The 21,681-nt window shown below is 49.1% G+C and overlaps 1 protein-coding gene across 2 annotated transcripts in view; it reads right to left on the minus strand.

Annotated features, from left to right (window-relative positions):
• COL6A3 (collagen type VI alpha 3 chain) overlaps positions 1-21,681 on the minus strand; it is a 73,061-nt gene that overhangs the window by 12,063 nt on the left and 39,317 nt on the right. The window contains exons 13-37 of one of the 2 annotated variants that reach the window (XM_079783228.1): positions 21,039-21,184; positions 19,877-19,969; positions 19,406-19,459; positions 18,489-18,560; positions 17,702-17,728; positions 17,550-17,594; positions 17,380-17,433; positions 16,863-16,925; positions 16,205-16,270; positions 15,735-15,788; positions 13,163-13,198; positions 12,503-12,565; positions 11,672-11,734; positions 10,301-10,363; positions 9,380-9,442; positions 7,841-7,891; positions 7,625-7,660; positions 7,120-7,182; positions 6,026-6,088; positions 4,812-4,844; positions 4,692-4,728; positions 4,580-4,591; positions 3,993-4,486; positions 2,428-2,524; positions 1,013-1,711 (exon numbers count right to left, since the gene is read on the minus strand). In XM_079783228.1, coding sequence (XP_079639354.1) covers positions 1,013-1,711; positions 2,428-2,524; positions 3,993-4,486; positions 4,580-4,591; positions 4,692-4,728; positions 4,812-4,844; positions 6,026-6,088; positions 7,120-7,182; positions 7,625-7,660; positions 7,841-7,891; positions 9,380-9,442; positions 10,301-10,363; positions 11,672-11,734; positions 12,503-12,565; positions 13,163-13,198; positions 15,735-15,788; positions 16,205-16,270; positions 16,863-16,925; positions 17,380-17,433; positions 17,550-17,594; positions 17,702-17,728; positions 18,489-18,560; positions 19,406-19,459; positions 19,877-19,969; positions 21,039-21,184 — 2,547 coding nt within the window. Of the gene's footprint in view, positions 1-1,012; positions 1,712-2,427; positions 2,525-3,992; positions 4,487-4,509; positions 4,592-4,691; positions 4,729-4,811; positions 4,845-6,025; positions 6,089-7,119; positions 7,183-7,624; positions 7,661-7,840; positions 7,892-9,379; positions 9,443-10,300; positions 10,364-11,671; positions 11,735-12,502; positions 12,566-13,162; positions 13,199-15,734; positions 15,789-16,204; positions 16,271-16,862; positions 16,926-17,379; positions 17,434-17,549; positions 17,595-17,701; positions 17,729-18,488; positions 18,561-19,405; positions 19,460-19,876; positions 19,970-21,038; positions 21,185-21,681 lie in introns of those variants that run through there. The other variant, XM_079783227.1, reaches the window with a different exon arrangement.

Raw genomic sequence — 21,681 nt, forward strand, 5'->3', positions numbered from 1 at the left:
TTTATTCGTACTTTATACATCTCTCTCATATGTTAAATACAGTGTACCTTCCTGTGACAACTCTGAGCCCAGCACTGTGCCAGGCTCAAGGGAACACAGTGAGTTAAACACTTTCTCGCCCTACCCGGTTTGGCTCAGTGGATAGAGCATTGGCCTGCTGACTGAAGGGTCCCAAGTTCGATTCTGGTCAAGGGCATATGCCCGGGTTGCGGGCTCAATCCCCAGTAGGGAGCATGCAGGAGGCAGCCGATCAATGATTCTCTCTCATCATTGATGTTTCTATTTCTCTCTCCCTCTTTCTTCCTCTCTGAAATCAATAAAAATATATTTAAAAAAAAAACAACAAGAAACACTTTCTCCAGGACCATGCAGTCCTCTGTGATCATAGATCCCATCAATGGATGACCAATGGGCCATGCGATAAATGCGGTAAGTGTGGCATCCAGATTAATGACAAATAAGCCTTGGGAGTGGGGACATCCATGGTGAGCAGGGGCAATTGGAGGTGAGTTTTGAAGATGAATGTGGATTTGCTGTTGAAGCAGAGGTGGAGGGCACTCTGGGAGAGCCACATCAGCAAAGACCCAGAAGTTTCCAAGGGTGGGGTTGGTGGCAACTTCTTCTAGAAGCTTCCATGAGCCCCATCAGCTTATACTTCTCTGTGACATGCCAGGATATTACATCATACATAATAAATGTGCACTTGACCCATGTGTCATCTGGACTGTAAACTCTCAGGGACACTGTCTATGGCTGGGAGGTGCCCAATGGAACTTGGTTGAAGAAACAAGTGAACAAGGACAAGGTCTCTGTCTGTGTGCTCACTGCCAACCCTGGCAACTTAAAGTGTGCCTGGGACTTGTGGGTGTTGATATCTACCTATTGAATGAATGAAAGAGTAAACATCATTACACTAGTTGTCTTTCCCATGCCTATGCCCTTCCACCCCCCCCATTGCCCGAGGGCGTGGGCTGGCAGAAAGCCCGGCCCACGATGCTGACTCAGGACTTACTGCTGACAAAAGACGGCAACAGCCTCCCAAAGCGCATGAGAGGCTCCTCGTTGAGCTCAGTGGACTTATCCACGAGCTTGAAGAAGACATCACTTGGCTCGCTGGCGAAGCTGTATACCTCCTTGACGTTGACCTTCCTGCCAATGCCCAGAATCACAAAGAAGTAGCCCTTGCACTTGGCCTGCAGGATGGCTCTCTGGGCCTCCTCCAGCTGTTGCTTCTGTACCTCCCCCGTCAGCATCAGAACCACGATTTTCAGGTCCCGTGGGTTGGGCGCATTTTCAAAGACATGATCTATGGTGTAGTCAATGGCACGGCCCAAGGACCTGGATCCCTGCAGCTGTACCATCCTGTTGCCCAGGGCATCCATTAGCTTCTCCTTGGAGCCATAGTCAGTCAGGGAGAATTCCACCTTTACAGGTGGCACACTGGCATTGCCCATGGACTCATAGGGTGCATGCTGCACCACGGCCACTCGGGCAAAGTGCTGGGAAGCCTTGGGGTCGGGGCTCAGGTCCAGCTGTCTGACCAGGTACCCTATGTACTTCTTCATCTCATTGAATTGGAACAGAGTGGTGGACTCAGAGCTGTCTAAGATGAAAGCCATGTCGATGTCCACATCGCTGCCCGCTGCTCGCCGGTCCCTGAAGGAAGGCCTCCAGCTGCCGAATCCACAGGATGGGTCGATGTTGCAGATGTCTAGAAAGAAGCATGGTAGCCATTTATAGCAGGACTCCACAGCGAGATATGACCAATCAATCTGCTGGGAGCCCGGACAGCTGAAACTAGCACAGAATGTAGAAACCTATTTATATCTTGTCAATATTGTTGTGGCCGGATTCCCATTTTCATCATAGAATACTTATTAAATAAAACAAGTTAAATTCTGTTGGTATTCTGTGGCATTGGCATTAAAAAGGAAGGAAGGAAGGAAGGAAGGAAGGAAGGAAGGAAGGAAGGAAGGAAGGAAGGAAGGAAGGAAAGGAGAGGAGGAGGGAGGGAAGAGAAGGGGAGGTTAGGAGAGGGGAGGGAAGAGGAGGAAAAGGATAGGGAGGGGAGGGAAGGAAAGGAACCTTACTTTTTTTGCCACTGTTTGAAGAAATATACTCTAGAAAGTCCCAAAGCCAGATCATTAAAATCTAGGCTCCAACGTCAAAATTGAAGTAGAACCCAGGTTCTCCTTCATTACCTATAAAATGAATCATTTTCCATCTAAGAGAAGCTCTGTTTTGAGGTTCTACTTTAAACATGTAAACTACCATGTAGTGTCTACACGGTAAATAACAGGCTCCATGAATCTTCACTTAACTCAAGCCCTTTACCCAGATGACAGGTATTTGCTCAAATGTCCCTCCATGGACTGTATGTTCTGCAGTTGCAACTGGACAGATGTGCCCGTTGGAGAAGCACCTTACCCAAGCAAACGTGACAAGTCAAGACTTTTTTCAGGAAGTCTGTGAGGTCCCTCCTGGCAGGCAGGACCAGTGCATGCCCCACAGCTGTGTTATTGATCTGGTCAAAATAAAAGGAAACACTCAGTAGGAATGTTCAAAATCAGTAACTACTTACAAAATATAGCTGAACAATAAATTAGAGTCACATCCATAAAACAAACTTCCCAGAGGATCAGTATCTTCTCACTGTTTTAGAGAGGAGGTTAGAAGAGGCACTGAGTTTAATAGAAAAACACAGGTTTTCTTCTGCTGAAATGAGCTGGAGTTTGAATCCCACTCCTGCACTTTCTGCCAGACCTGAAGCAAGATTATTTAAGCTCTCTGGGGTTCAGTTTCCTTGGCTGTAAAATGAGATGACAGTAAATTCTCAACAGAATTATTTGAGGGATTAAGTTTGGTAATGTATGTAAAATGCCTGGTCTAGCCTTTATCGAATAGTGGGGGCTTAAATAATATCATAATTTTCTACAATAATAGTAACAACTGGGAAACACTAGCTCCATTCCTTCATCTCTCTCCCAGGTCTCGAAAGGGATTTAATGATAAAGCAGTGATTAAATCATTTCTAGAAGATTCATAATTTCCGCCCACCACAGCACTAACTGTTTATTTAGTGAATAATTAAGTTCAATCAATGAATGAATAATTCATTTTTCAAACTTGCGGAACTATGTAGTTAGACACAAGTGTGGTCCTGAGTCCCTTGGCCCACACAGCATGCCCCTTACAAGAGCGCACGGCTGGTGGCCCATGCAGGATCCCATGCCTGGTGCTCTGGGCCCCAACTGGCCTGCAGTTTGGAGAATAAACCCTGAGAAATGGTGGCAATGACCCAGCTGCCTCTCGCTGACACAGACAATGGGAAACCATAGAATGTCCAGCTTGGAAGGACAAATGTTGGAGCCCGTCTCAACCCTGCCTCACCTTCTACAGGTAAGAAACCTAAGCCACGGAGAGGTGAAATTAGGTGACCACATTACTGTAAGAGACCTAAAGCCAGATGCTGGATAGACTGATAACATACCCAGGGCCTCCTCACTCCTGGTCCAGCTCTCCCTTCGTGCCCACCATCCACCCCCTTGAACAGGAAGCCCAGAATTTACAATGAGAAAATAATCATTGATTAAGTGTAACAAACAAGTTATTCAAGCAAATGACAAGGGTGCCTTTTCCGTGTCACAAGCTGACCCTTGGATGCCAGCCCAGCTGAAGAAAGGTTTGAGCAGTGGTACACCCTCGGGAGCTGGACTCACAAATGTCTGGGGACCTCACTAGGAGATGGAAGACTCTAGGATCACCCTGGGAGATTCCCTTCCAACACGTGAGGAGGGAGCCTAGGACCTGATGCCGGAGCCAGAGGCTGTCCTGGAAACCCCACTAGAGAAGTTCTCAGCATACCAGCATCCTCCAGGACCTTCTAGAAACTGTGTGTCATGGATACACCATGGGGGGCAGGAGCATGCCTGAGAACCTTCCCAGAACCCAAGAAGGACAACAGGAGGTGTCACAGAGCAGCGGGCACAGACCTGCAGGGCATTGACCAGCTGCCGGTCCTCCTGGCTGGTGAGGAACAAGGGCGTGATGCCGGCATCCGACAGCTTCAGCACAGCCTCCCTGAGCTGTGGGGATGCCCTCGTGGGCTTATTGCTGAAGAAAATGGCCACTTTCCTCATCAGAAATCCATTCCTCACTCGCTTGAACGTGTTTCTGGCCACAAAGGACATGGCAGTCTCCAGGCTCTGCTGCTTGGACGTCAGAGCCACCTGAAGGTTCTTGATCCTGTCCAGGAGGACGGACTTCTTCTTGGAGTCGGCAAACCGGATCTCCGTGGTCACCTCGTTGTTATAGGTGACCACCGCCACGCGGGCCCCCCTCGGGCAGTTGCTCTCGGCAATGGTCAAGTCGCCCACGATTTTCAAGAGCACGTCCCTCATTCGGCTAAAGGCATCTTGAGTGACCCCCTCAGAGGTGTCCAAAGCAAAGGCCAGTTCTGTGGGGAACACGGGGCACTCCAGGGGCCCTGGGAAGGGGGAGGGTTTCAAAGGCAAACTTTACTTACTGGAAGAGGGGTCTTCTTTCCTCGAAGGAAGTCACACCACCCAAATGAACTTACCATAGCAGCAAGCTACAAAGGGAACAGAGAGAGGGAAAGTCACTCCACCATGTGAGAACTTCAAATGTCAAAATAAAAGTGTGCCCCTGACAGCAGGAAGCCAGGTACTTACGACATTTATCTTTGATGCTCTGGACAAGGGCACATTGCTTTAAAAGGGAGAAAAGAAGGTGTAAGGACAGCAGACAAAAGACTCACAAACAATGATTTGTGCTGCATGCATGCAACTTACATCGATCGAGTCGCCTCTGTTGCCTTTGTGACCCTGAAAAACAAGGAAGGACAGGCTGACATGGGGGATGTAGGATGCAGGGAACAATCTTCGGTTCACAAAAACATGACAGAGGAAACAGAGGTGGGACCTGAGCCAGTCTGGCTCATTCTCAGACTCCCCTGTACACTAGACTTGACAGCTCAAAGGGCAAAGGGGAGAAGACTAGGAGGACAAAGAGTGCTCCCCCGGTGAAGGGAGTAGCTCCACAAATTCACATAAACAACACATTTGAGTTTCAGTCCAACACCATCTCTCCGAGAGAAGGGCTTCCTTTCACCTGCTAGCCCAGTCCACCCTGTCTATGAGAGGACAGTGGGGAGTCTCCTACCTGCCCATCACTCCAGGTCTAAAGCACCCACTGATTTCACTCATGAAGGGACTCTCTGCTGCCCTCATCATCACATCCCAGCATTTGTTCCCCTGATGGCCAAGCAGTCGCCTCATGGGCCACTTGGGTATCTCTCCATGAGGCTGTTCCTACTGGCTCGTCCCCACAGTAACTGACACATTGATCTCCCATTGAATGCTTTACTCACTGAACACCCAACTCAACCTTCTTCTCCCAGGTTCACCCAGGGTAATCCCTTCACCTTTTTCTAGGAGTGACTTTCCATTCCTGAGTTATTGGTTCATTCTTCTTTGAACTTCATCAATGTCAATGTAAGGAGACAGGAGAGGGTGAATTCAAGTAAGGAAACAAGGAGATTGGTAATGAAGAGATTTTATGGAGGGGCCATAGAGGGACACCTCCTGGCTCCAGGTGGCCAGGTGATGAACGGGTTCTAACCATGAATCAGTAGTTCACTTGGGGGTTTTACAAAGGAAGTATTCCCTAAACCAAGGTCTGACATAATTATAGTCCTCCCACAAGGTGCAATCAAGAGCTAATATGGTGTGTTCTCTTTCTTTTGTTCCCTACACAAGTCTCAGACAAGGAAACTACACCAGGGAATCGTAGAGGCAAATTGCAGTATGCCCTGGACTGCAGAGTGCCACGTGCTCAAGAGCTCTTTTCTTCATTGTGGTATCAGAAGGGAAGTGGTTAAAAAGAAACAACAATAACAGCAAAGATGCAGACATCGTCTTTGTGAGGAGATAGTAGAAAGTTTTCTGGGACCACACACAAGGCACCCACCCCACAGGCAACTTGATGGGAACCAGCAGGTACTTACAGATGGTCCCGGGTAGCCAGGGTCTCCCTTCTGTCCCACTGTCCCTGGAGGTCCTGAATTTCCCTGCAAGGGGTAGAAAAAGCAGTGTTCAGTTGTGGCAAAGGAAGGAACATTCGCAGCTCCCACCGTTGGAAAGGGGGGTGAAGGTGATCTAACCCGACGCCCCCCATCACCACAGGGAAGCTCTCATTTTCAGGATTCCCATGTCTCCAAGATTCAAATATAAGGACAAGAGGCTCTCACAAAACTGATGTGCATCTCCCACAACTGTGCTCTCTGGGAGGTTAGGGAAGGCAGATGCTTACTAAGAACCATGAATGAGACTGTCCAGGAATGCACAAGAAATCGGTAACTGATAATTAGATCACTGTTGGTGTAGACAACCAATTTAATGTTTATAAACCCCACCTTCATTTAAGCAGTAACTGATCTAATTTGACTGTCTTCACTGAGCAAATGAATAGGACAATTACGGTGAATTTAACTATATTTTAGGCTAAAAATAACTGTTAGAAACTTTTACCTGTATCTAGACCACAATTGGTTCATTCAAGACTCAGTGCAATTTTAAGGGGGTGAGTAAACGTCCCCTGAATAGAGGAATGCAGAACCAAACACAGCTTAAGGAAGAGGAGTCCTATCATGGTGGGAGGCAGGAGCACAGGGTGCTAGCCTGGCCTGCCTCTGAGCCCGGGACCCTCATAAGCACAGCACGCACCCCATGACACCCTGTTGCTTCACCATCTGGTGGGCAAGACCAAATGTGGGCACACGGACTCTGACATTACTCGTTCTGACACCTGAGTCCCCCTGGTGCCATGCAGGGAGAGGACCGTGGACTTGTGACCCTTGAGATGTGTTAGAGGAAGGGGCTCTCGGGGCTTCCCCTTAAGGGGGAAAACACAGCCTTACCACAGGTGGTCCTGAAAACTTGGGCCTTCAGCTTAGGATTCCTTTGCTCCCACCCCATGCTAGCACTGGCCAGGTTGCAGGTGGCAAAGGAGAACTTTCACAGAAGTGGTGGAGGCGTCAGGATTGGGCCACCCTCCCACACCTTCTCATTCCTATGGCAGCTATGGTCCAGGCAAACTTACCCTTCGACCTCTGATGCCTTTGGGTCCTGGTGCTCCCCCTGTTCCTGGGTTGCCGGAGGTACCCTGAGAAGAGAGCCAGGAAGCAATACATTAGCTCTAGAATGGAAGGTGTAGCTGAGGGTTCCTGGGGCATCTGGACCACACTTCCCAGAGCAGCCAAAGGGTTGACTTTGGTTACTTTCCCACTGGGTTACTAGTGCATGTGTGTCTTGCAGATTTAGCCTTAGCTTGCTGAACAGTAATAATAACATCGTGAAGATACATCACTTTAAGGTCTACAAAGTATTTTATTTTCATTTACCCATCAGAAGCACCATGACAAGTGTATACTGTCATCTCCGTTGGACAGATGAGGGACTTAGAGAGAGTGGGGACTTCCCAAGGTCACTCAGTCCATAAGCGGCTGACCCACAACTAGAACCAAGATATTCTGATTTGCAGCCCATGGACACACTAGACTCATCCTAAAGCAATGGCAACATGTTACCACCAGGGGAATATTTACCTTTGGACCTGGGTATCCAGGAAATCCTCTTTCTCCCTATAAAAGATAAATAAATGACTCAATATTTGGTCTCAATTTAAATTCATCTAAAATAAATTATTCTTGAGCAGAAAAAAATACATATATCCATAGAGTCGTCAAGAGAAAAAATTCACTATATCACAATAAAATTTTGAGGAAGGGTTCTGTACAAATACAATATGTCAGATTACACACCTTTTTGCCTTTGCGCCCTTCACTGCCAATCCCATCTCGACCATCATCTCCCTAGTTGTGGAAAGACAGCGTTACTGCAGGTCACCACATTGGGCATGCCACACCCACCTCTGTCTAAAGCTCTGAGCAGGGTCCTTGAGTCCCTGAAATGTTCCCAGATCGAGGTATAGCTTAAGGCAGTGTTCCTGTTCCTACACCATCTTCCAGGTGTGAACAAGACCATGTCTGTAAGAGGGTGGGCTTAAAGCACTCCTGTGGCAAATGGTACTGGTGGGCCCACCTATTTAAAGATCCACTATGGCTGTTGGTTAAGATACTGCTTGCAGGTGGAATCAAAGACTTATTGAACCTGGGAATCTTAGAGTTAAAAGGACTCTTGAAGGTCACCTTGACTCTGTGCATCTATGAGTCTTTGATTCAACTTCAAAGCAAAAACATGGGACTCACTCTCCCATACCTTCCTGAGTGGTCTGTGCTCAGACCTTTCCCCCCCCCCCCACCCACCGCCAGCCCTGTATCCCTCCCCTGCATAGATCATCCCACTAGACTATCTTCTTTCCAAACACCTCCTTCCCGGACTCTCACATCTGTCCCTGTCACCTTCTCATAGGGGCTTTTAGAATTGCACACAATTACTTCACTCAGAAGTTATGTGAAACATGCATCAATATCTCTAAAACATGCATGGAACATGCTACTTAGTTAATTTACAGTTTCAAATGGACATCAACAGTGAAAAGAGTCATTGCCCTCAAATTTATAGAAACAGAATCAGAAAGATATTTTCTTTGATAGTTTGAATGGATTTTAAGTTTGACTTTTTTCCCTCTGCTTCTGAAACTAAGAGTAATGGAATGGATTCTTAAAAAAAAACAAAAAAACTTCAGTTCTCTGTAGAGAAGTTATATGCACAAGGAAAATATCGTAAAGCTTTAGGATCATAAGACAGATCAACCTAGTCAGTTCTTCTAGTTTTTATGTATACTGGCTTATTTTAGAAAAATTACCAACATTCTGCAGATTTCTTTTTCTTGCATAGAAATATATCCTGCAAGATCATTTTAAATAACAATTTTTAAGTGAGTTATCAAGGTAGTGATTTCTATTCCTGGGATGTCTCATTCAAGGAACTGTTTCGAGCTGGCTTAAGACCTTATCAAACCCAATTCCATTTGAACCCAATGACATGTATTTCTTGCAGAAAAGCTCCATGTGGAAGTGCTCACAAAGCGTTCATAAGCCCGAAGGTTCAAGCTTTAGTGAGCAGCACGTTTACCCCAAAAACGTCAGAAGAAACGTCTTTACCACCCCTCCCGCCAATGAAACAAACCTTATTTGACACTTATTTGCTGGTTATAAGCAGCAGGTTTCACTATTTTCAATCACATTCCCAATGACAGGAGAAGCAACTACTGAGTTACCTCTGTTTGGAACGAAACTAATCTGCACTGGCAAAGGCTAGCCCGGCACAAGCCCCACCTCCCGCTTCCTGGGCGTTTCAGCAAAGAGCGACAACAGCACAGCGTATGTTGATCTTACCGTCTCCCCTCGGGGACCCCGGTTCCCGATTCCTCCCTTTGGTCCTGGATCTCCGGGCTCGCCCTGCACACGAGAGAGAAAGCTGAGACACCTGAGGGCCCAGGCCCATTTGAAATGAGAGTCCAAGCCCCAGCGTTCTAGGTGATGCCACTGCCAACTTCAACTTTTGGATTTTGATAAAAATGATGTCTTCAGTGGCAACGTTCATGTGTGGACTCCTGGAGAAGAATCGGGGAGGCAGGTGTGTGGTCTTTTCATGAACATGGCATGGGGACATGCTGAGAGAGAGAGAGAGAGAGAGAGAGAGAGAGAGAGAGAGAGAGAGGAAAGAAGACACAGGGAAACCCAACACCAACAAGAGGCAGAAAAAAAATTCTGGACTCACAAGAACACATTTCTTTTGCAGATAAAATGCTGCCCTTTCAGACTGGTTATGTTAAATTGTGGTTTTTCTCAAGGTTTGTAGAAAGCAGGTTCTCAGATAGTCAGTGCTCTTAGATTAGCTCACCATGGCCAGCAGAGCAGCCATGTGGACCACTAATAGTCAAACCAAATGTGTTCAGCAAGTCTGGTGCTGTGCTATGTCCCCCGCCTCTCCCCACCCCATTTTGATTGCCCCGAGATGCTGAACTGTGGCCACGGTTCACGGCAGGAGCAGATCAGACATCCACAGATGTTGGCAAGTCCTGGCTCCTAGAAAGCCAGCCCACTGAGCATGAGCCATGTGTTCCCTCGTGGTGGGACAGGGGTCCCACTGGCCAAGCGGCTCTCAACAAGAAGACTGGGTGAGAAAGACCAGAGGGGAGGCGAAGGGGTGTGTAAACGAAGCAGGTAGACAGGCTGGCAAATGAGAGAGAGGCTGCCTGGGGGGCTGGCCGGGCCTGACCTCCGGAAACCAGCTCCGCCTTTGTCCAGACAAACCTTTCTTCCCAGGGGACCGGTTCTTCCGCGTTCTCCCGGAGCACCCGCGGTCCCTCCGCTCCCCTGCAGTGGGAGAAGAGGAATGTCAGTGAAATATTCGCCTTCCAAGCCTAAGAGTCCGAATCCCACCTCTCCCCCTGGCCCCGGGGGTCAGAGGCCCCAGTACTTAGTGCCACCCACGGTGCTGGAGACACAACTGCAAACACACATGGCTCGTGCAACCCACAGTATTAGTGTGAGCCTCAGGCCAGTTTGCACAAACACCCACACGGTGCAGTTTTCCACGTACATTCATTCATATCCCGAGTCCCTGACTGGAGGACAAGCACCCAGATTTTATGTGGCTTTATCCTTCGGCCTGTCCACACCTCCACAGGGACACCTGGTTATACAGGTGTGGAGACCCGCGCACACTTATCCGTTGAGTGAAGGAAGGAATCAGTGTTGCTGCGTGTGGCACAGCCCAGTGAGCACAGGAATGACCCCCACAAATACGGCAGAAACCAGCTCTCGGTTATCAGTAATTATTGCACGAGCTCTGCCTCATCCGTATTCTGTCTTAGGTTCTTGATTAATAAGAGCTAAAATAAATATTGGGGAAAAAACTAAAAGCTTTAAAAATAGGTAAGTGTCAGGTTTCGAAGTGGAGAGGACTTTCTAAGTACACAACAGCTCTCGCCAAGTTCCTGCTTCCACGGCAAAGCACATCTGTGCCCTGAGGGAGCACAGGCCGGTTCATTGCCAGGTTTCAGTCACTGCTCTTTTCTGTAACAAATGGTAGGGTGGCTCCCAGTATCCTATCGCACACCAGAGACAGCAGGTGTGTAGGACTCCTGGTCCCAGCTCGGCTGAGGTACATGTCCACCCATCGTCACTAACAGCTGAGATGTTGAATTCTGCAGTCACAGCAGGTTTAAGGAACATCTTCTGTGCTGAACTGGAGGATGGGGAACTCCATCCACAAAATAGCGAACCTCTGAGCCAATCTCCAGGGGCGATTATGAAACCATTTGTCATAATCTGAGCATTTCGGTGGATTAGGTTACATTTATGCAGTTTCACGCTGAGACCTCGGGGACAGGCACATCCTGCCTCGCTGACCCCAGCTGGCCTGTGTTGGGAAGGAGCGGCATTGGGGCCTAGATGCCCCTGGGGCACCAAGGAAACAGGGTTCTTACTTCCTCACATACACTCGCTATGAGGACTGAGGTTAACCCAGGATCAGTGTCGCCAAAGAGTCAGGCAAAAAGGAAAGGTCTGTCCTCAGCAACACACACCCCCCCGCCGCCCCGCCTGCCACGCAATCTCAGCCTGCTCAGGCCCTGTACGGTCCGCTTAGCCTCACAGAGGGGTGGGCTGAGATGCACTTACCCGAGGGCCAGGAATGCCCTGTTCTCCCATCAGGCCTGGAGGGCCGGTGGGACCAGCTGGACCCTGAAAGAGGAGAAGGCCAAGGTCAGTGCTGTGTTGAGGAGACACTCCAGGAGGAAGCTCAGATGACCTCTGTACTTTCTACGGAGCCCAGAGCCCAGAGCCTCACTCCCACTGCCAACAGGCCCCCAGAGGTCACATTTTATCTCCACTGTAGGAGCAGCAGCCCCAGCCCAGAACATGAATGAGGAAGCTAGTTTTTAAAAACACAAATGTGTACATGATATTCACGGCAGCAATATTCACAGTCTCCAAAAGGTGGAAACTACCCATGTCCATCAACCAATGAACAGAGAAGTAAGCTGTGGTCTATCCATGTAATGGAATATTATTCGGGCATGAAAAGGAGTGAAGCCCTATCACATTCTTTAACATGGAGAACCTAAAAAACATTATGTTCAGTGAGAGAAGCTGGACACAAAAGGCCACCTTTAATGTACATGAGATGTCAAGAACAGGCAAATCCATAGAGACAGAAAAGAAACAAGTGCCACAAGGAGCTGGGGATGGGGAGGGGAGGGGAGGGGAGACAAGGGGTGACTATGTAACAGGTACAATGAGGGTCTCCTTTGGGGGTGATGAAAATGCTTTGAAACTAGATGGAGGTGATGCTTGTACAACATTGTGAATGTACTAAACCCCCCTGAATTGTTCACTGTAAATGATGAATTTTGTGTTCAATTTTGCAAAATTGTCACCTTGATTTAAAAAAAAAAATACAACAGCATCTGGGGAAATAGCAAAGGGCATGCAATCTCCCTGGGTACCAACCTGTGCACCTCTGGTCCCCTGCTCTCCTGCAGAGCCCGGCTGGCCTGGACCACCCTTGTTGCCCTTGAAAGAAGAAAGAGAAGATGCAGGGTAGGGTCAGGATAGTTTATACCAATGTCAGCTCTCTGTTCCAAAGTCCCATCTGGGTGAGGGGACAGGGCCATGATCCCAACTCTACAAGCAGCTTCGAAGCCACTGACCCCATCACTCTAGCTTGAAACAGTCAACATGTAGAGCCAGCTGTCCCTCTGCACTGTCACAACTATTTCCACTCTTGCCTCACCTTTTCTGCAGGATGGCTTTGGGAAATAAGGATGCTTTGCAACCCAAACCTGTATAGCACAGGTGAGAAGACTAAGACACAGAGATGTTGTGACTTGCTAATGACTTGATAAGTGGGCATGTTGTGAACAAGATGCCTAGGAATTGCCTCCTCCATCTGTCTTTTCCCCTTCATCTCCCCGCCAAATCTGCTCTCACTCTCAATCATTGTCACAAGTTCATTAGAAGAGGCCAAATTTAAGGGGCTAGAAAAAGGTGGTAGCTGCTGGTTGAGCTACAAGCCTTGATAGCGAAGGAAAAAGGAGGTGAACAGGAGGACAGTCCATTAGAGCACATAGTGAGTTCCATTGTGCTGACGGAGAAGAGGGGCCAGCTTACCTTAGCTCCTGCAGGTCCCCTTCGGCCATAGCCGCCCTGCAGGAGAAGTCACACACACCATTAGGGGAGACGGGACCGAGCCCAGACTTTGCCCGACTTAACCCACACATTCATCTGCCACCCACTGAGTGCCTGGCCCTGTCAGCCCCAAGGAAACTCCTTCCTGCCTCATCTCAGTCAAGCTTTGCCTCCATGCTGCCCTGTTAGTCACCCAAGTGAAAGTTTTGAGAATTACTTCAGACCTGCCAAGCAAAATAATGACTCCTGGCTGCATGGTCCCAGCCAATTTCAAATAAGGAATGTGAAAGGGGAATGTCAAGCTGTCTATTTTTCTACCATTTTTCCAACTGTCAGGAGAAGTCATCATAATACGTTAATTATCATGGAAGGGAGTCGCAGACCTGCTGGCCAAGTATAACAGATCCTCTGGTAGGTGAGCAGCCAAAGGCACATGTGTGAACCTGCGAGCCCAGGGGTGCTTAGCTTGGGCTCATGTCTTGGGAACATCTGCGTCTATGCTCCAGGGGTGACCCTCAGTCCAAATAAATGTGGGCTCGCTGTGTAAGTAATCTGCTAATTCCCCCGTTGTGATTGCTTCCTCTGTGGTGGAGAGGTTTGGGTTGGGAACATGGGAACGTCCTGGATAAATCTTTGCAAGGTGAGGAGTTGCGTTCTGGAGACGGTAACAACCAGCGGTTACTGGGCTTGACCGATTGCTGCATCACCCAAAGACCACAGTCTCCACTCCCAACAGACCAGCCCAGGGATCTTCTGGGACAACCGTCTTTGCTATTATTCACTGTTGTGGCAGCTTCTTTAATGGAAGACTTGGGCCTCCTTCCATGGACAACATATGGACAAGTCGGGGGCCAGGTTAATCTTCCAGAGTAGCAATCTGGCTGGCCCCTCCCTAAGGGGACAGCCTAGAGTATGTCCACAGGCCACCAGTGCTCAATGACTCATTGCTCAGGCCAGAGGCAGCTTGTGGAAGCCCTGGCGGGGGGGGGGGGGGGGTGATGTGAGGAGCAAGGTGGCCCCACAGAAGGATGCCCTTTGTCTGGACCTGGGCCTGACACAGTGAGGTCCCAGGGAAGGAGGAGGCCACACTGCCAGGCCTCACCCTGCTGCAAAGGAAGCAACTGAGTCCACAAGAGCCCTTGACTGCATCGAATTCAAACCCAAGTGTCCACCTGTGCATAGAATGAAAACGAATTATATGCATGACTGTCGGTCACGAAAACCAGTTTTGGCCCTGCTCACCAGCAGTTGCATGGCACATTATAACAATTGGTTAGCTCCTCGTTGCTTTTTCATTATATAGCTCAGCAGCATTATTCAAAAATAATACTCAGAACTATTAAGAGACCATTTTCAAATATTTCAAAAATAATACTCAGAACTATTAAGACCATTTTCTTCTTCTGAATTTTAAAAGCGAAATTATGCCCACAGCATGTCATCTGACTATGGATGAGAGTCATTTCTTCTGAAAGCCCTCATGTCACATGCCCTCTCCAACCGTCCAATGGATTAACCCTTAACACATCACTGCCACCTGGAACTGGCTGCACAGCCCCAGCTAGTCTCTGAGCAGAAATATGGCTGGGCACCCACCAGCATCCTGAACGGGCCCCTGAGAATTACAAATTCCAAACACTCCTCCGCATACAGGAACCATCTTCTCCCACATTAAGCTCTGAGTACCCCTGGGCCCTAGGAGTTTCCAAACTACTTTGTGTCCCTTTGACTTTAGGTAGGAACTCATCAACAAGACACAAAGATTAGGCATGCAGTGAGCTACTGCAGCTCACATTTCTGATGTGTCTTAAGAAGCCACTGCAAGCCTGGCCAGTGTGGTTCAGTGGTTGAGCATCAACCTACGAACCAGGAGGTCTCACAGTTCGATTCCCAATCAGACACAAGCTGAGGTTTTAGGCTCCCTCCTCAATGTGGTGCATGCAGGAGGCAGCTGAATCAATGATTCTCTCTCATTATTGATGTTTCTATCTCTCCCTCTCCCTTCCTCTCTGAAATCAATAAAATATATGTATTTTTAAAAGCCAGTGTAAGATGCAATTCTCTGGAAAACAGAGTCTAGTTTCATTGCTTGGGTTCCAGCAGAACACACACACACACACACACACACAAACACACACACATAGCATCACACACAAACAGTTATAAAACCAACAAGCATATGACCCCGTCAGCCTTCCTGCCCTCTTTCCCTCACTCCTCCCGGATTCATGCTTCATTTAGATCTTTTAAATATTTAGTGAAATAAAACCTGGCCAAATTTCCTAAAGCAGTAAAGATAATATTTTTAAAGCATCTGTTCAGTGTGTTTTCTGGGATGGGAAGGAAGCAGGTCTGGGGGAGGGAGAAGAGACGGAGTATAGAACAAAAGATAAGAATGAGAGATTTCTCTAAGCAGCATGATTTGGGTGACAATAGTTTCAGAAATTTCTTAATAAGAAATAGCTGAGTAGCTCTGCCCCAGGCAGGGTTTGGGGGTTTAGGATCTAGGTGGCACTCTAATATCAGGGAGCCCATAGCCCTCAGAGACACTCACATCCTTGCCGGGATCTCCAGGCCTTCCAGCCACACCGTCTCTCCCAGGAAGGCCCTGGTGTGGGAGAGAAAACGGCGTGAGATTCTCCTCTGCAGAGAAGAGCATCTAATGCGGCAATATTGCCCAAGACACCATGGGAAACGGTATTGATACACAGAGTAGGTCACCCAAATAAGTAACTTTGTGGGTGCATCATGCTCAGGCGCATTCCCACAGCACAAGCCTCTGGCTTGACAAGCGCTTTCTGTGAACATCTTGGGGTTGGAGGGCCTCTTGGAAGGGTTGTTCCATTTCCCAGCGGAGACTTCCTTCACGGGGACACACATGGGCTTCGGGGACCCTCTGCTCCCGACCTCTTAGGTCTACAGCCTGAAAGGCCACTTCCATGGCCTCCAGGCTAGGGACAGCCCCGTGTGGGTTTTGTGTCTTGGCCCTGAGCACAGGGAGCCGAGGAACGTGGAGCATCGTACCATGGGCCCAATGTCTCCGGTTTCTCCTTTGGGTCCTCTCTGCTGGCTGTCCCGTCCTGAGTCACCCTGAAAACAACACAGGTCGGGGGAATGAGCCTCGGGGGGGCAGGAAAAGACACCCTAAGTTTGCTTTAGGAAAAGAAAGGTGTTTGTAGCTTTTCTCATCTTTGATTCTGTAAGTGCAAGCAAATGACCATCCCTGGGCCAGGCTTCTGTCCTCCCAGACAGGTCTAGGCAAGAGGGCCCGAGGCACCATTTTCCCTGAGGCTAAGAATGATTGGCCGACCCACAGTCAGGGCCAGGGAGGGAGGGATGGATTTTGTCTGAATGGGATGTGTCTAGTGGGGCTGGTACAGAGCCTTGCATTCATGTCCTCACTCATATTTTTCCTGACCACCCAGTCCAGCTGGATTAAAGAGTCCTGAGACCACATTTTAGGGAAATCCTCATGTCTTCCCAGGACAGGACTTGCAAACACTTATCTCCATAGCCAGACAGCAAACATGTCCCCAGCAACCCCAAAAGTGAGGGGAAAGGACAAACCACATCTTTTATCAACAAGTTTTAAAGCAGCATCAAAAGTAAAATTCCTCCTTTCAGCCCTCTGTTCCCACAGCCCCCAGACTCGGGGCTCAAATTGTCCATGAGGAATTCTTACCGGGTCCCCTCGAATTCCAGCATCTCCTCGTTCTCCTCTGTCCCCTTTAGGTCCTTTGTCACCCTAACAAAAAAAACACATGTGGAGCCTAACCATTAAATAGAATTACACATTTTTGTCTCATCCTTAAAATCCCATTCTTCAACTCACAGGTCTTAAATGGACCAATGTCAAGCATTTACTCATTTGGCCATGAAGGTAAAATTACTTCCACATATTTATGATTTGTTCAGGTAATCCACAAATATTTATTAGGGACCCCCTCTGTGCAGACACTGGGATTTATTTGCAACAAAACAAACTCAGTCCCTGCCCTGTGAGACACAGTCTCCAAACAAGACAATATAATGTAATCTGTCACAGCTGCCAGAGACATAGGGATGCCAAGGATGCAGCCCCAGAGGAGGTCAGGGGAGGTCTCGGAGGAAGTGGTCTTAACATACATCAGTGAGAGACATAGTCCCTCGGTGACATGTTTATAGTTCCTCCATCCCAGCAGCAGTGGAAATGCACCTACCCTTCTCCCGGGATTCCCTTTCTCTCCAGAAGAACCAGGCACGCCTTTGTCTCCCTGCCAAAGACAACAACAACATGTCATTCCTGGCACAGCGGCTCCCAGAGGCTGAGTACAGTCCCTGGAATCTTCAGGACCAAAGCTGCTAAGACTTAGAGCACAAAGTCACTCACATCTTCCCCGTCGAGACCATCCAGTCCGATTTCCCCCAATTCACCCTGCGAGGGGACAAGACACACAGGTGAGTGTAGATGGCCTTCAGACAAAAAAGAAATGAGAAATGCTGGGAACGTTTTCAATAGTAAAGGGAAAACAAGCTGAGTACCTTCTCTCCTGGGAATCCTCGAGAGCCCTGGAAAGTAAGGGAAGAAGACACATTAGCTCCTTTTGGAGGCTGGTCCCTGAGCCACAGGATAGGGCTGTCCCAACCCCAATGAAGGCCATCTTGGCTGAAAATTCAATATTGGAGATTTATTTGGTTGGGTTGTCCTCTCACCATCACACAGAGGTCATAAAGCTAATTTTCCTAGACCTGGGCACTGGATGGTTTGGCTCCCTGGCCAGGGGAGTGGTCCCTGAGAGCCAGGAACCAGGAGGCCCCTCTGTGACTTTGCAGTCTGGTGACCTTCCCTTCAGCACCTGCTCTCAAACTTCAGCAAATGGAGGAGAATGTTCATCAGCCCTTGAATCTAAGTATTTCATGCAAAGGACCAGCGAGTGCAGTGGTCTCTCCCTTTCTTTTGCTGCCCCATCTCCCTGGCTCCTCCCGGGGTCCCAGGCTGAAGCCACGGGCACTGGCCTTCTCCCCGTCCTGGCCCACATCCTGTCTGTCCTCGTGATGGTTTCCTGGCGGCTGCCTGTTTCCATAGGAAACTATTTCTGCATTCCCAGGCTCCCTTCCCAGTGCAGCCTGTGCTCCGAACCCACCAGACTGCGGGCTCCCTTCCCAGGAGAGGCCCCAGCGGCTGGATGCTGAGAGCAGAGAGACCCAAGCACCATCCTCCCCCTGACACTTGGAGAAACTGTCCACTTTTGCACGTGCTGCTGACCCTCCCCTCCCCAGATGGGCCAATGCTGTGGTCCCCCCACCTGTGGGGCCCCCCACACTGTACCTTTATTCCTCTCTGGCCGGGACAGCCCTGGAAACCTTGAGTGCCGTTCACACCAGGAGGACCACGTTCGCCCTGTCAGGGGAGACAAAGGTTTCGGTCATCACATCTCCACCGGGTCCACAGCTCGGTGACAGCCCTGCCTTTGAAGCAGATTTGCTGCCAGGAATGCTGCCTGAGCTGAGGGACCCCAGCATCCCTGCCCCCCAGGCCCGGTGCACAGCCTCCCTGGAGGAAGGGGGCCTCCGGGCACCATTTCTGGGTGGGACCTGGGCCCCCTTAGAGAATGCTTGGCCCGACCTCCCCTCTGTGTGGCCCTGGCTCCTGACTCTCCAATGAGGCTGTTCTCGCTGGCACTGGGAGCTGGGACCCCGTGACCTCACCTGCTCCCTGTGGGGCCCTTTGACTCCAGGGCTGGGCCTTCTTCCAGGGTCTCAAAGCCTCTCGGACCATGTCTGTCCCTAGTACCATTTCCCAAAGGCTCTGTACACTCTCAACGGGACCCTGAGGCTATGGCCCATCCAAACCTTCTCTGAGAGACTTTCCCTAAAGGGCATCACCCTGATTACAGCCTGATTAGGGCCCCCCCTGACCCCCGCTCCCACTCACTCCCATCTCTGCTTGGGTATCAGAGCTTAGCAGACACTGAATATGCCAGACCCGGTGGCTCTCTGCCTCAGAGGCACTAACCCCTCCCTGAGGAATGGAAGGAGTGGAAGCCCACACTCAGTAGCCACTCCTGTCACACTTGGAGCATCACGCTATTTCCATCCTGTAGAAATCTGAGTAAGGATGCTGAGGAAGTTAGAAATTAATGTCTTCCCAGTGGGATAATCAAACAGATTGTGAACTCTGAAATCCAACTCCAACAAGGGAAAAGGAGGGAATAACAATTTCAGGAATAAAACAACTTCACTTACGGGTCCACCCTCGTCACCAGGATAACCTCGGTAGCCATCTTCTCCAGAAATACCCTAAAACAAAGTACATCGGTTCCTGGGTTAAATCCATGGGTTTTGAAGGGGTCTGTTCTGTATATAAGCATCTCCCTGATCCCCACCCCCTCCTCACAGTAGAGTAGTGCTAAAATTCAGCATGGCTTTAGGTGCTCCCCTGAACTTCACAGTTTTTTACACATTATTTCAGTGAAATTATTCTTTCTAGCAGGATCTTTAAGGCTCCTGATCTACCCAGAAATCCTGTCAATTTCCTGTAACTGAGGCAGATGCTGAGCATCCCAGCTGCCCATCCACAGTGAGTCTGCTCGTCGGTCGGATCTTCTGTCCTATAACCTGGGGCCCACTCCCCTCCCCTTCCCCATCTCTAGCCAAGGTGAGGACGGACTTCTGAATTCCAGCCTCAGGTGTAAGAAAAGGACAAAGCTGCCACACCTTTGGCCCGATGCTGCCGATGGGTCCTCGGTCTCCTCTTTGTCCAGAGCATTTGCAGGGCACCCCACAGCAAGCTTTCTCAGCGATGTTGTCCTGCCAAAAAGTAATGAAAAAGTTCAAGTATCAATAAGCCTCCAAAAAAAACATACATGTGCCCTGAAGGTCAAGATCTAATGTGGATTCCATGGTGAGATGAAGGCACTCCCACACAACACTCACTCACAGATCAGCTTAGTGGTTTAACCATCACGATGGTGGAGGGAAGTCACCAGTAGGAGACTAAAGAGCAACGAAAGTAGAATATATCTTATTCACAATGTCACCTCAGGCTGGGCCTTATTTCTAGAAGGTTCCGACATACATATTCAAGTTTCAAATGGCAAGCATAACTTATGTATTTTTAATCTCCAAGGAGCAAAACAAATGAATTGCAGATAATCAGGTCAGAAGGTGGTTCCAAAATGAAGATCCATGTGCTCTTCCTCAGAACCATGGTCAGGGCCATGGACTATGGCGCCAGCCTGGAGGAGGCCTGGGGGCAGCCTGGGGTGGGCAGACACAGGCAGTGCTGCCTCTAGCCACAAGCACATGACTCTGGGTCACCAGTGCCTCTGTGGCCCATCACAAATCGTGGATGCCCCTTCCCACCCCAGGCCTGGACTTCACATGGTGAAGTGCAGACTCCAAGTACATGTCCATCTGCTAAACCCATGGTGGTCAAATGTGCTTCTGACAATGAGCTTCCTAGTTTTCACTGGGTCGGCTATCAAAGCACTTCTCTGCCCAAAAGTGATCCTCCTTTCCTGCACATTCTTGTTTCATCGTGCAGGCTTTCTGAGGACACTTCCTGTTTGGGAACAGGCAATCTCAACCCTTTGCCTTCTCAACAATTAGGCATGAAAACATTCAGGAAAGGGAGCCGAGGAAGTGCCAAGGCGGCAACATCGCACGCCTGGGGACCTGTGGCCCAGCTCACTGCCTCTCCAGCTCCCGAGTATCTCCAATCCCAGGACTCATACGTGTTATGGCAACAAGGCAGGTCCCAAGTGTATTTAATGGGTTAAATCACCCACCCAGAGGCCCATCTCCCTGACTTCATTGTCTTGAGAAGCCAAACGCTGTGGCATCTGCACTGATCTGTGTGTGGAGACGTAAACCTCACCAGCTGCTCCGCGAGCTCGTAGTCCAGGTCCAGCAAGTTGAGCCTCAGGGGCCTGTTGTACATGAACCCTCGCCCAAACTCCAGATGCATCAGCTGCTCCAGGTTGGCCACGCGCTCCAGGCCCACCAAGATTAGGGCTTGGACACCTGTGAGGACGGGCACATTTCCAAGGGCTCGCTGAAGCCTTGAGAGCCACAACGTCTTTTGGGGTGTTTGGGTTTTGTTTTTGTTTTTTTAAGAAAACTTCAGTATGTAATTTGGCCTGTAACTGGAACATGTTTAATCAAGCTAGTCAACCATTCTGAAGTGCTTGGAACTCCTCAGAGCAATGGTCTCAGATGTGTAAGTCAACTGGTTAATATAAATACAAGAAGCAACACCATCAAGTGTATGCATAAATTCTCAAACTCTGGTCCTACCTCACACAAGTATACTGTGGAAAAAATTAAAGTGCCACATCCCCAAAATCAGGTAGGAGCAATCTTATCTCCATGGCTCGGGGGGGGGGGGGGGGGGAAGCAATACACAAAATGTTCTTATGATAATGTATGCTTCATAAGTCCTTCTTAACCCTCTGGTGTGGACACCCACCTTTTGGTAGTCAGAGCTACCAAATTCCAAAGCCATGGACAGACAAATATTA

Source organism: Cnephaeus nilssonii (genome assembly GCF_951640355.1).
Source record: "Cnephaeus nilssonii genome assembly, chromosome: 10".
Lineage (NCBI taxonomy): Eukaryota > Metazoa > Chordata > Mammalia > Chiroptera > Vespertilionidae > Cnephaeus > Cnephaeus nilssonii.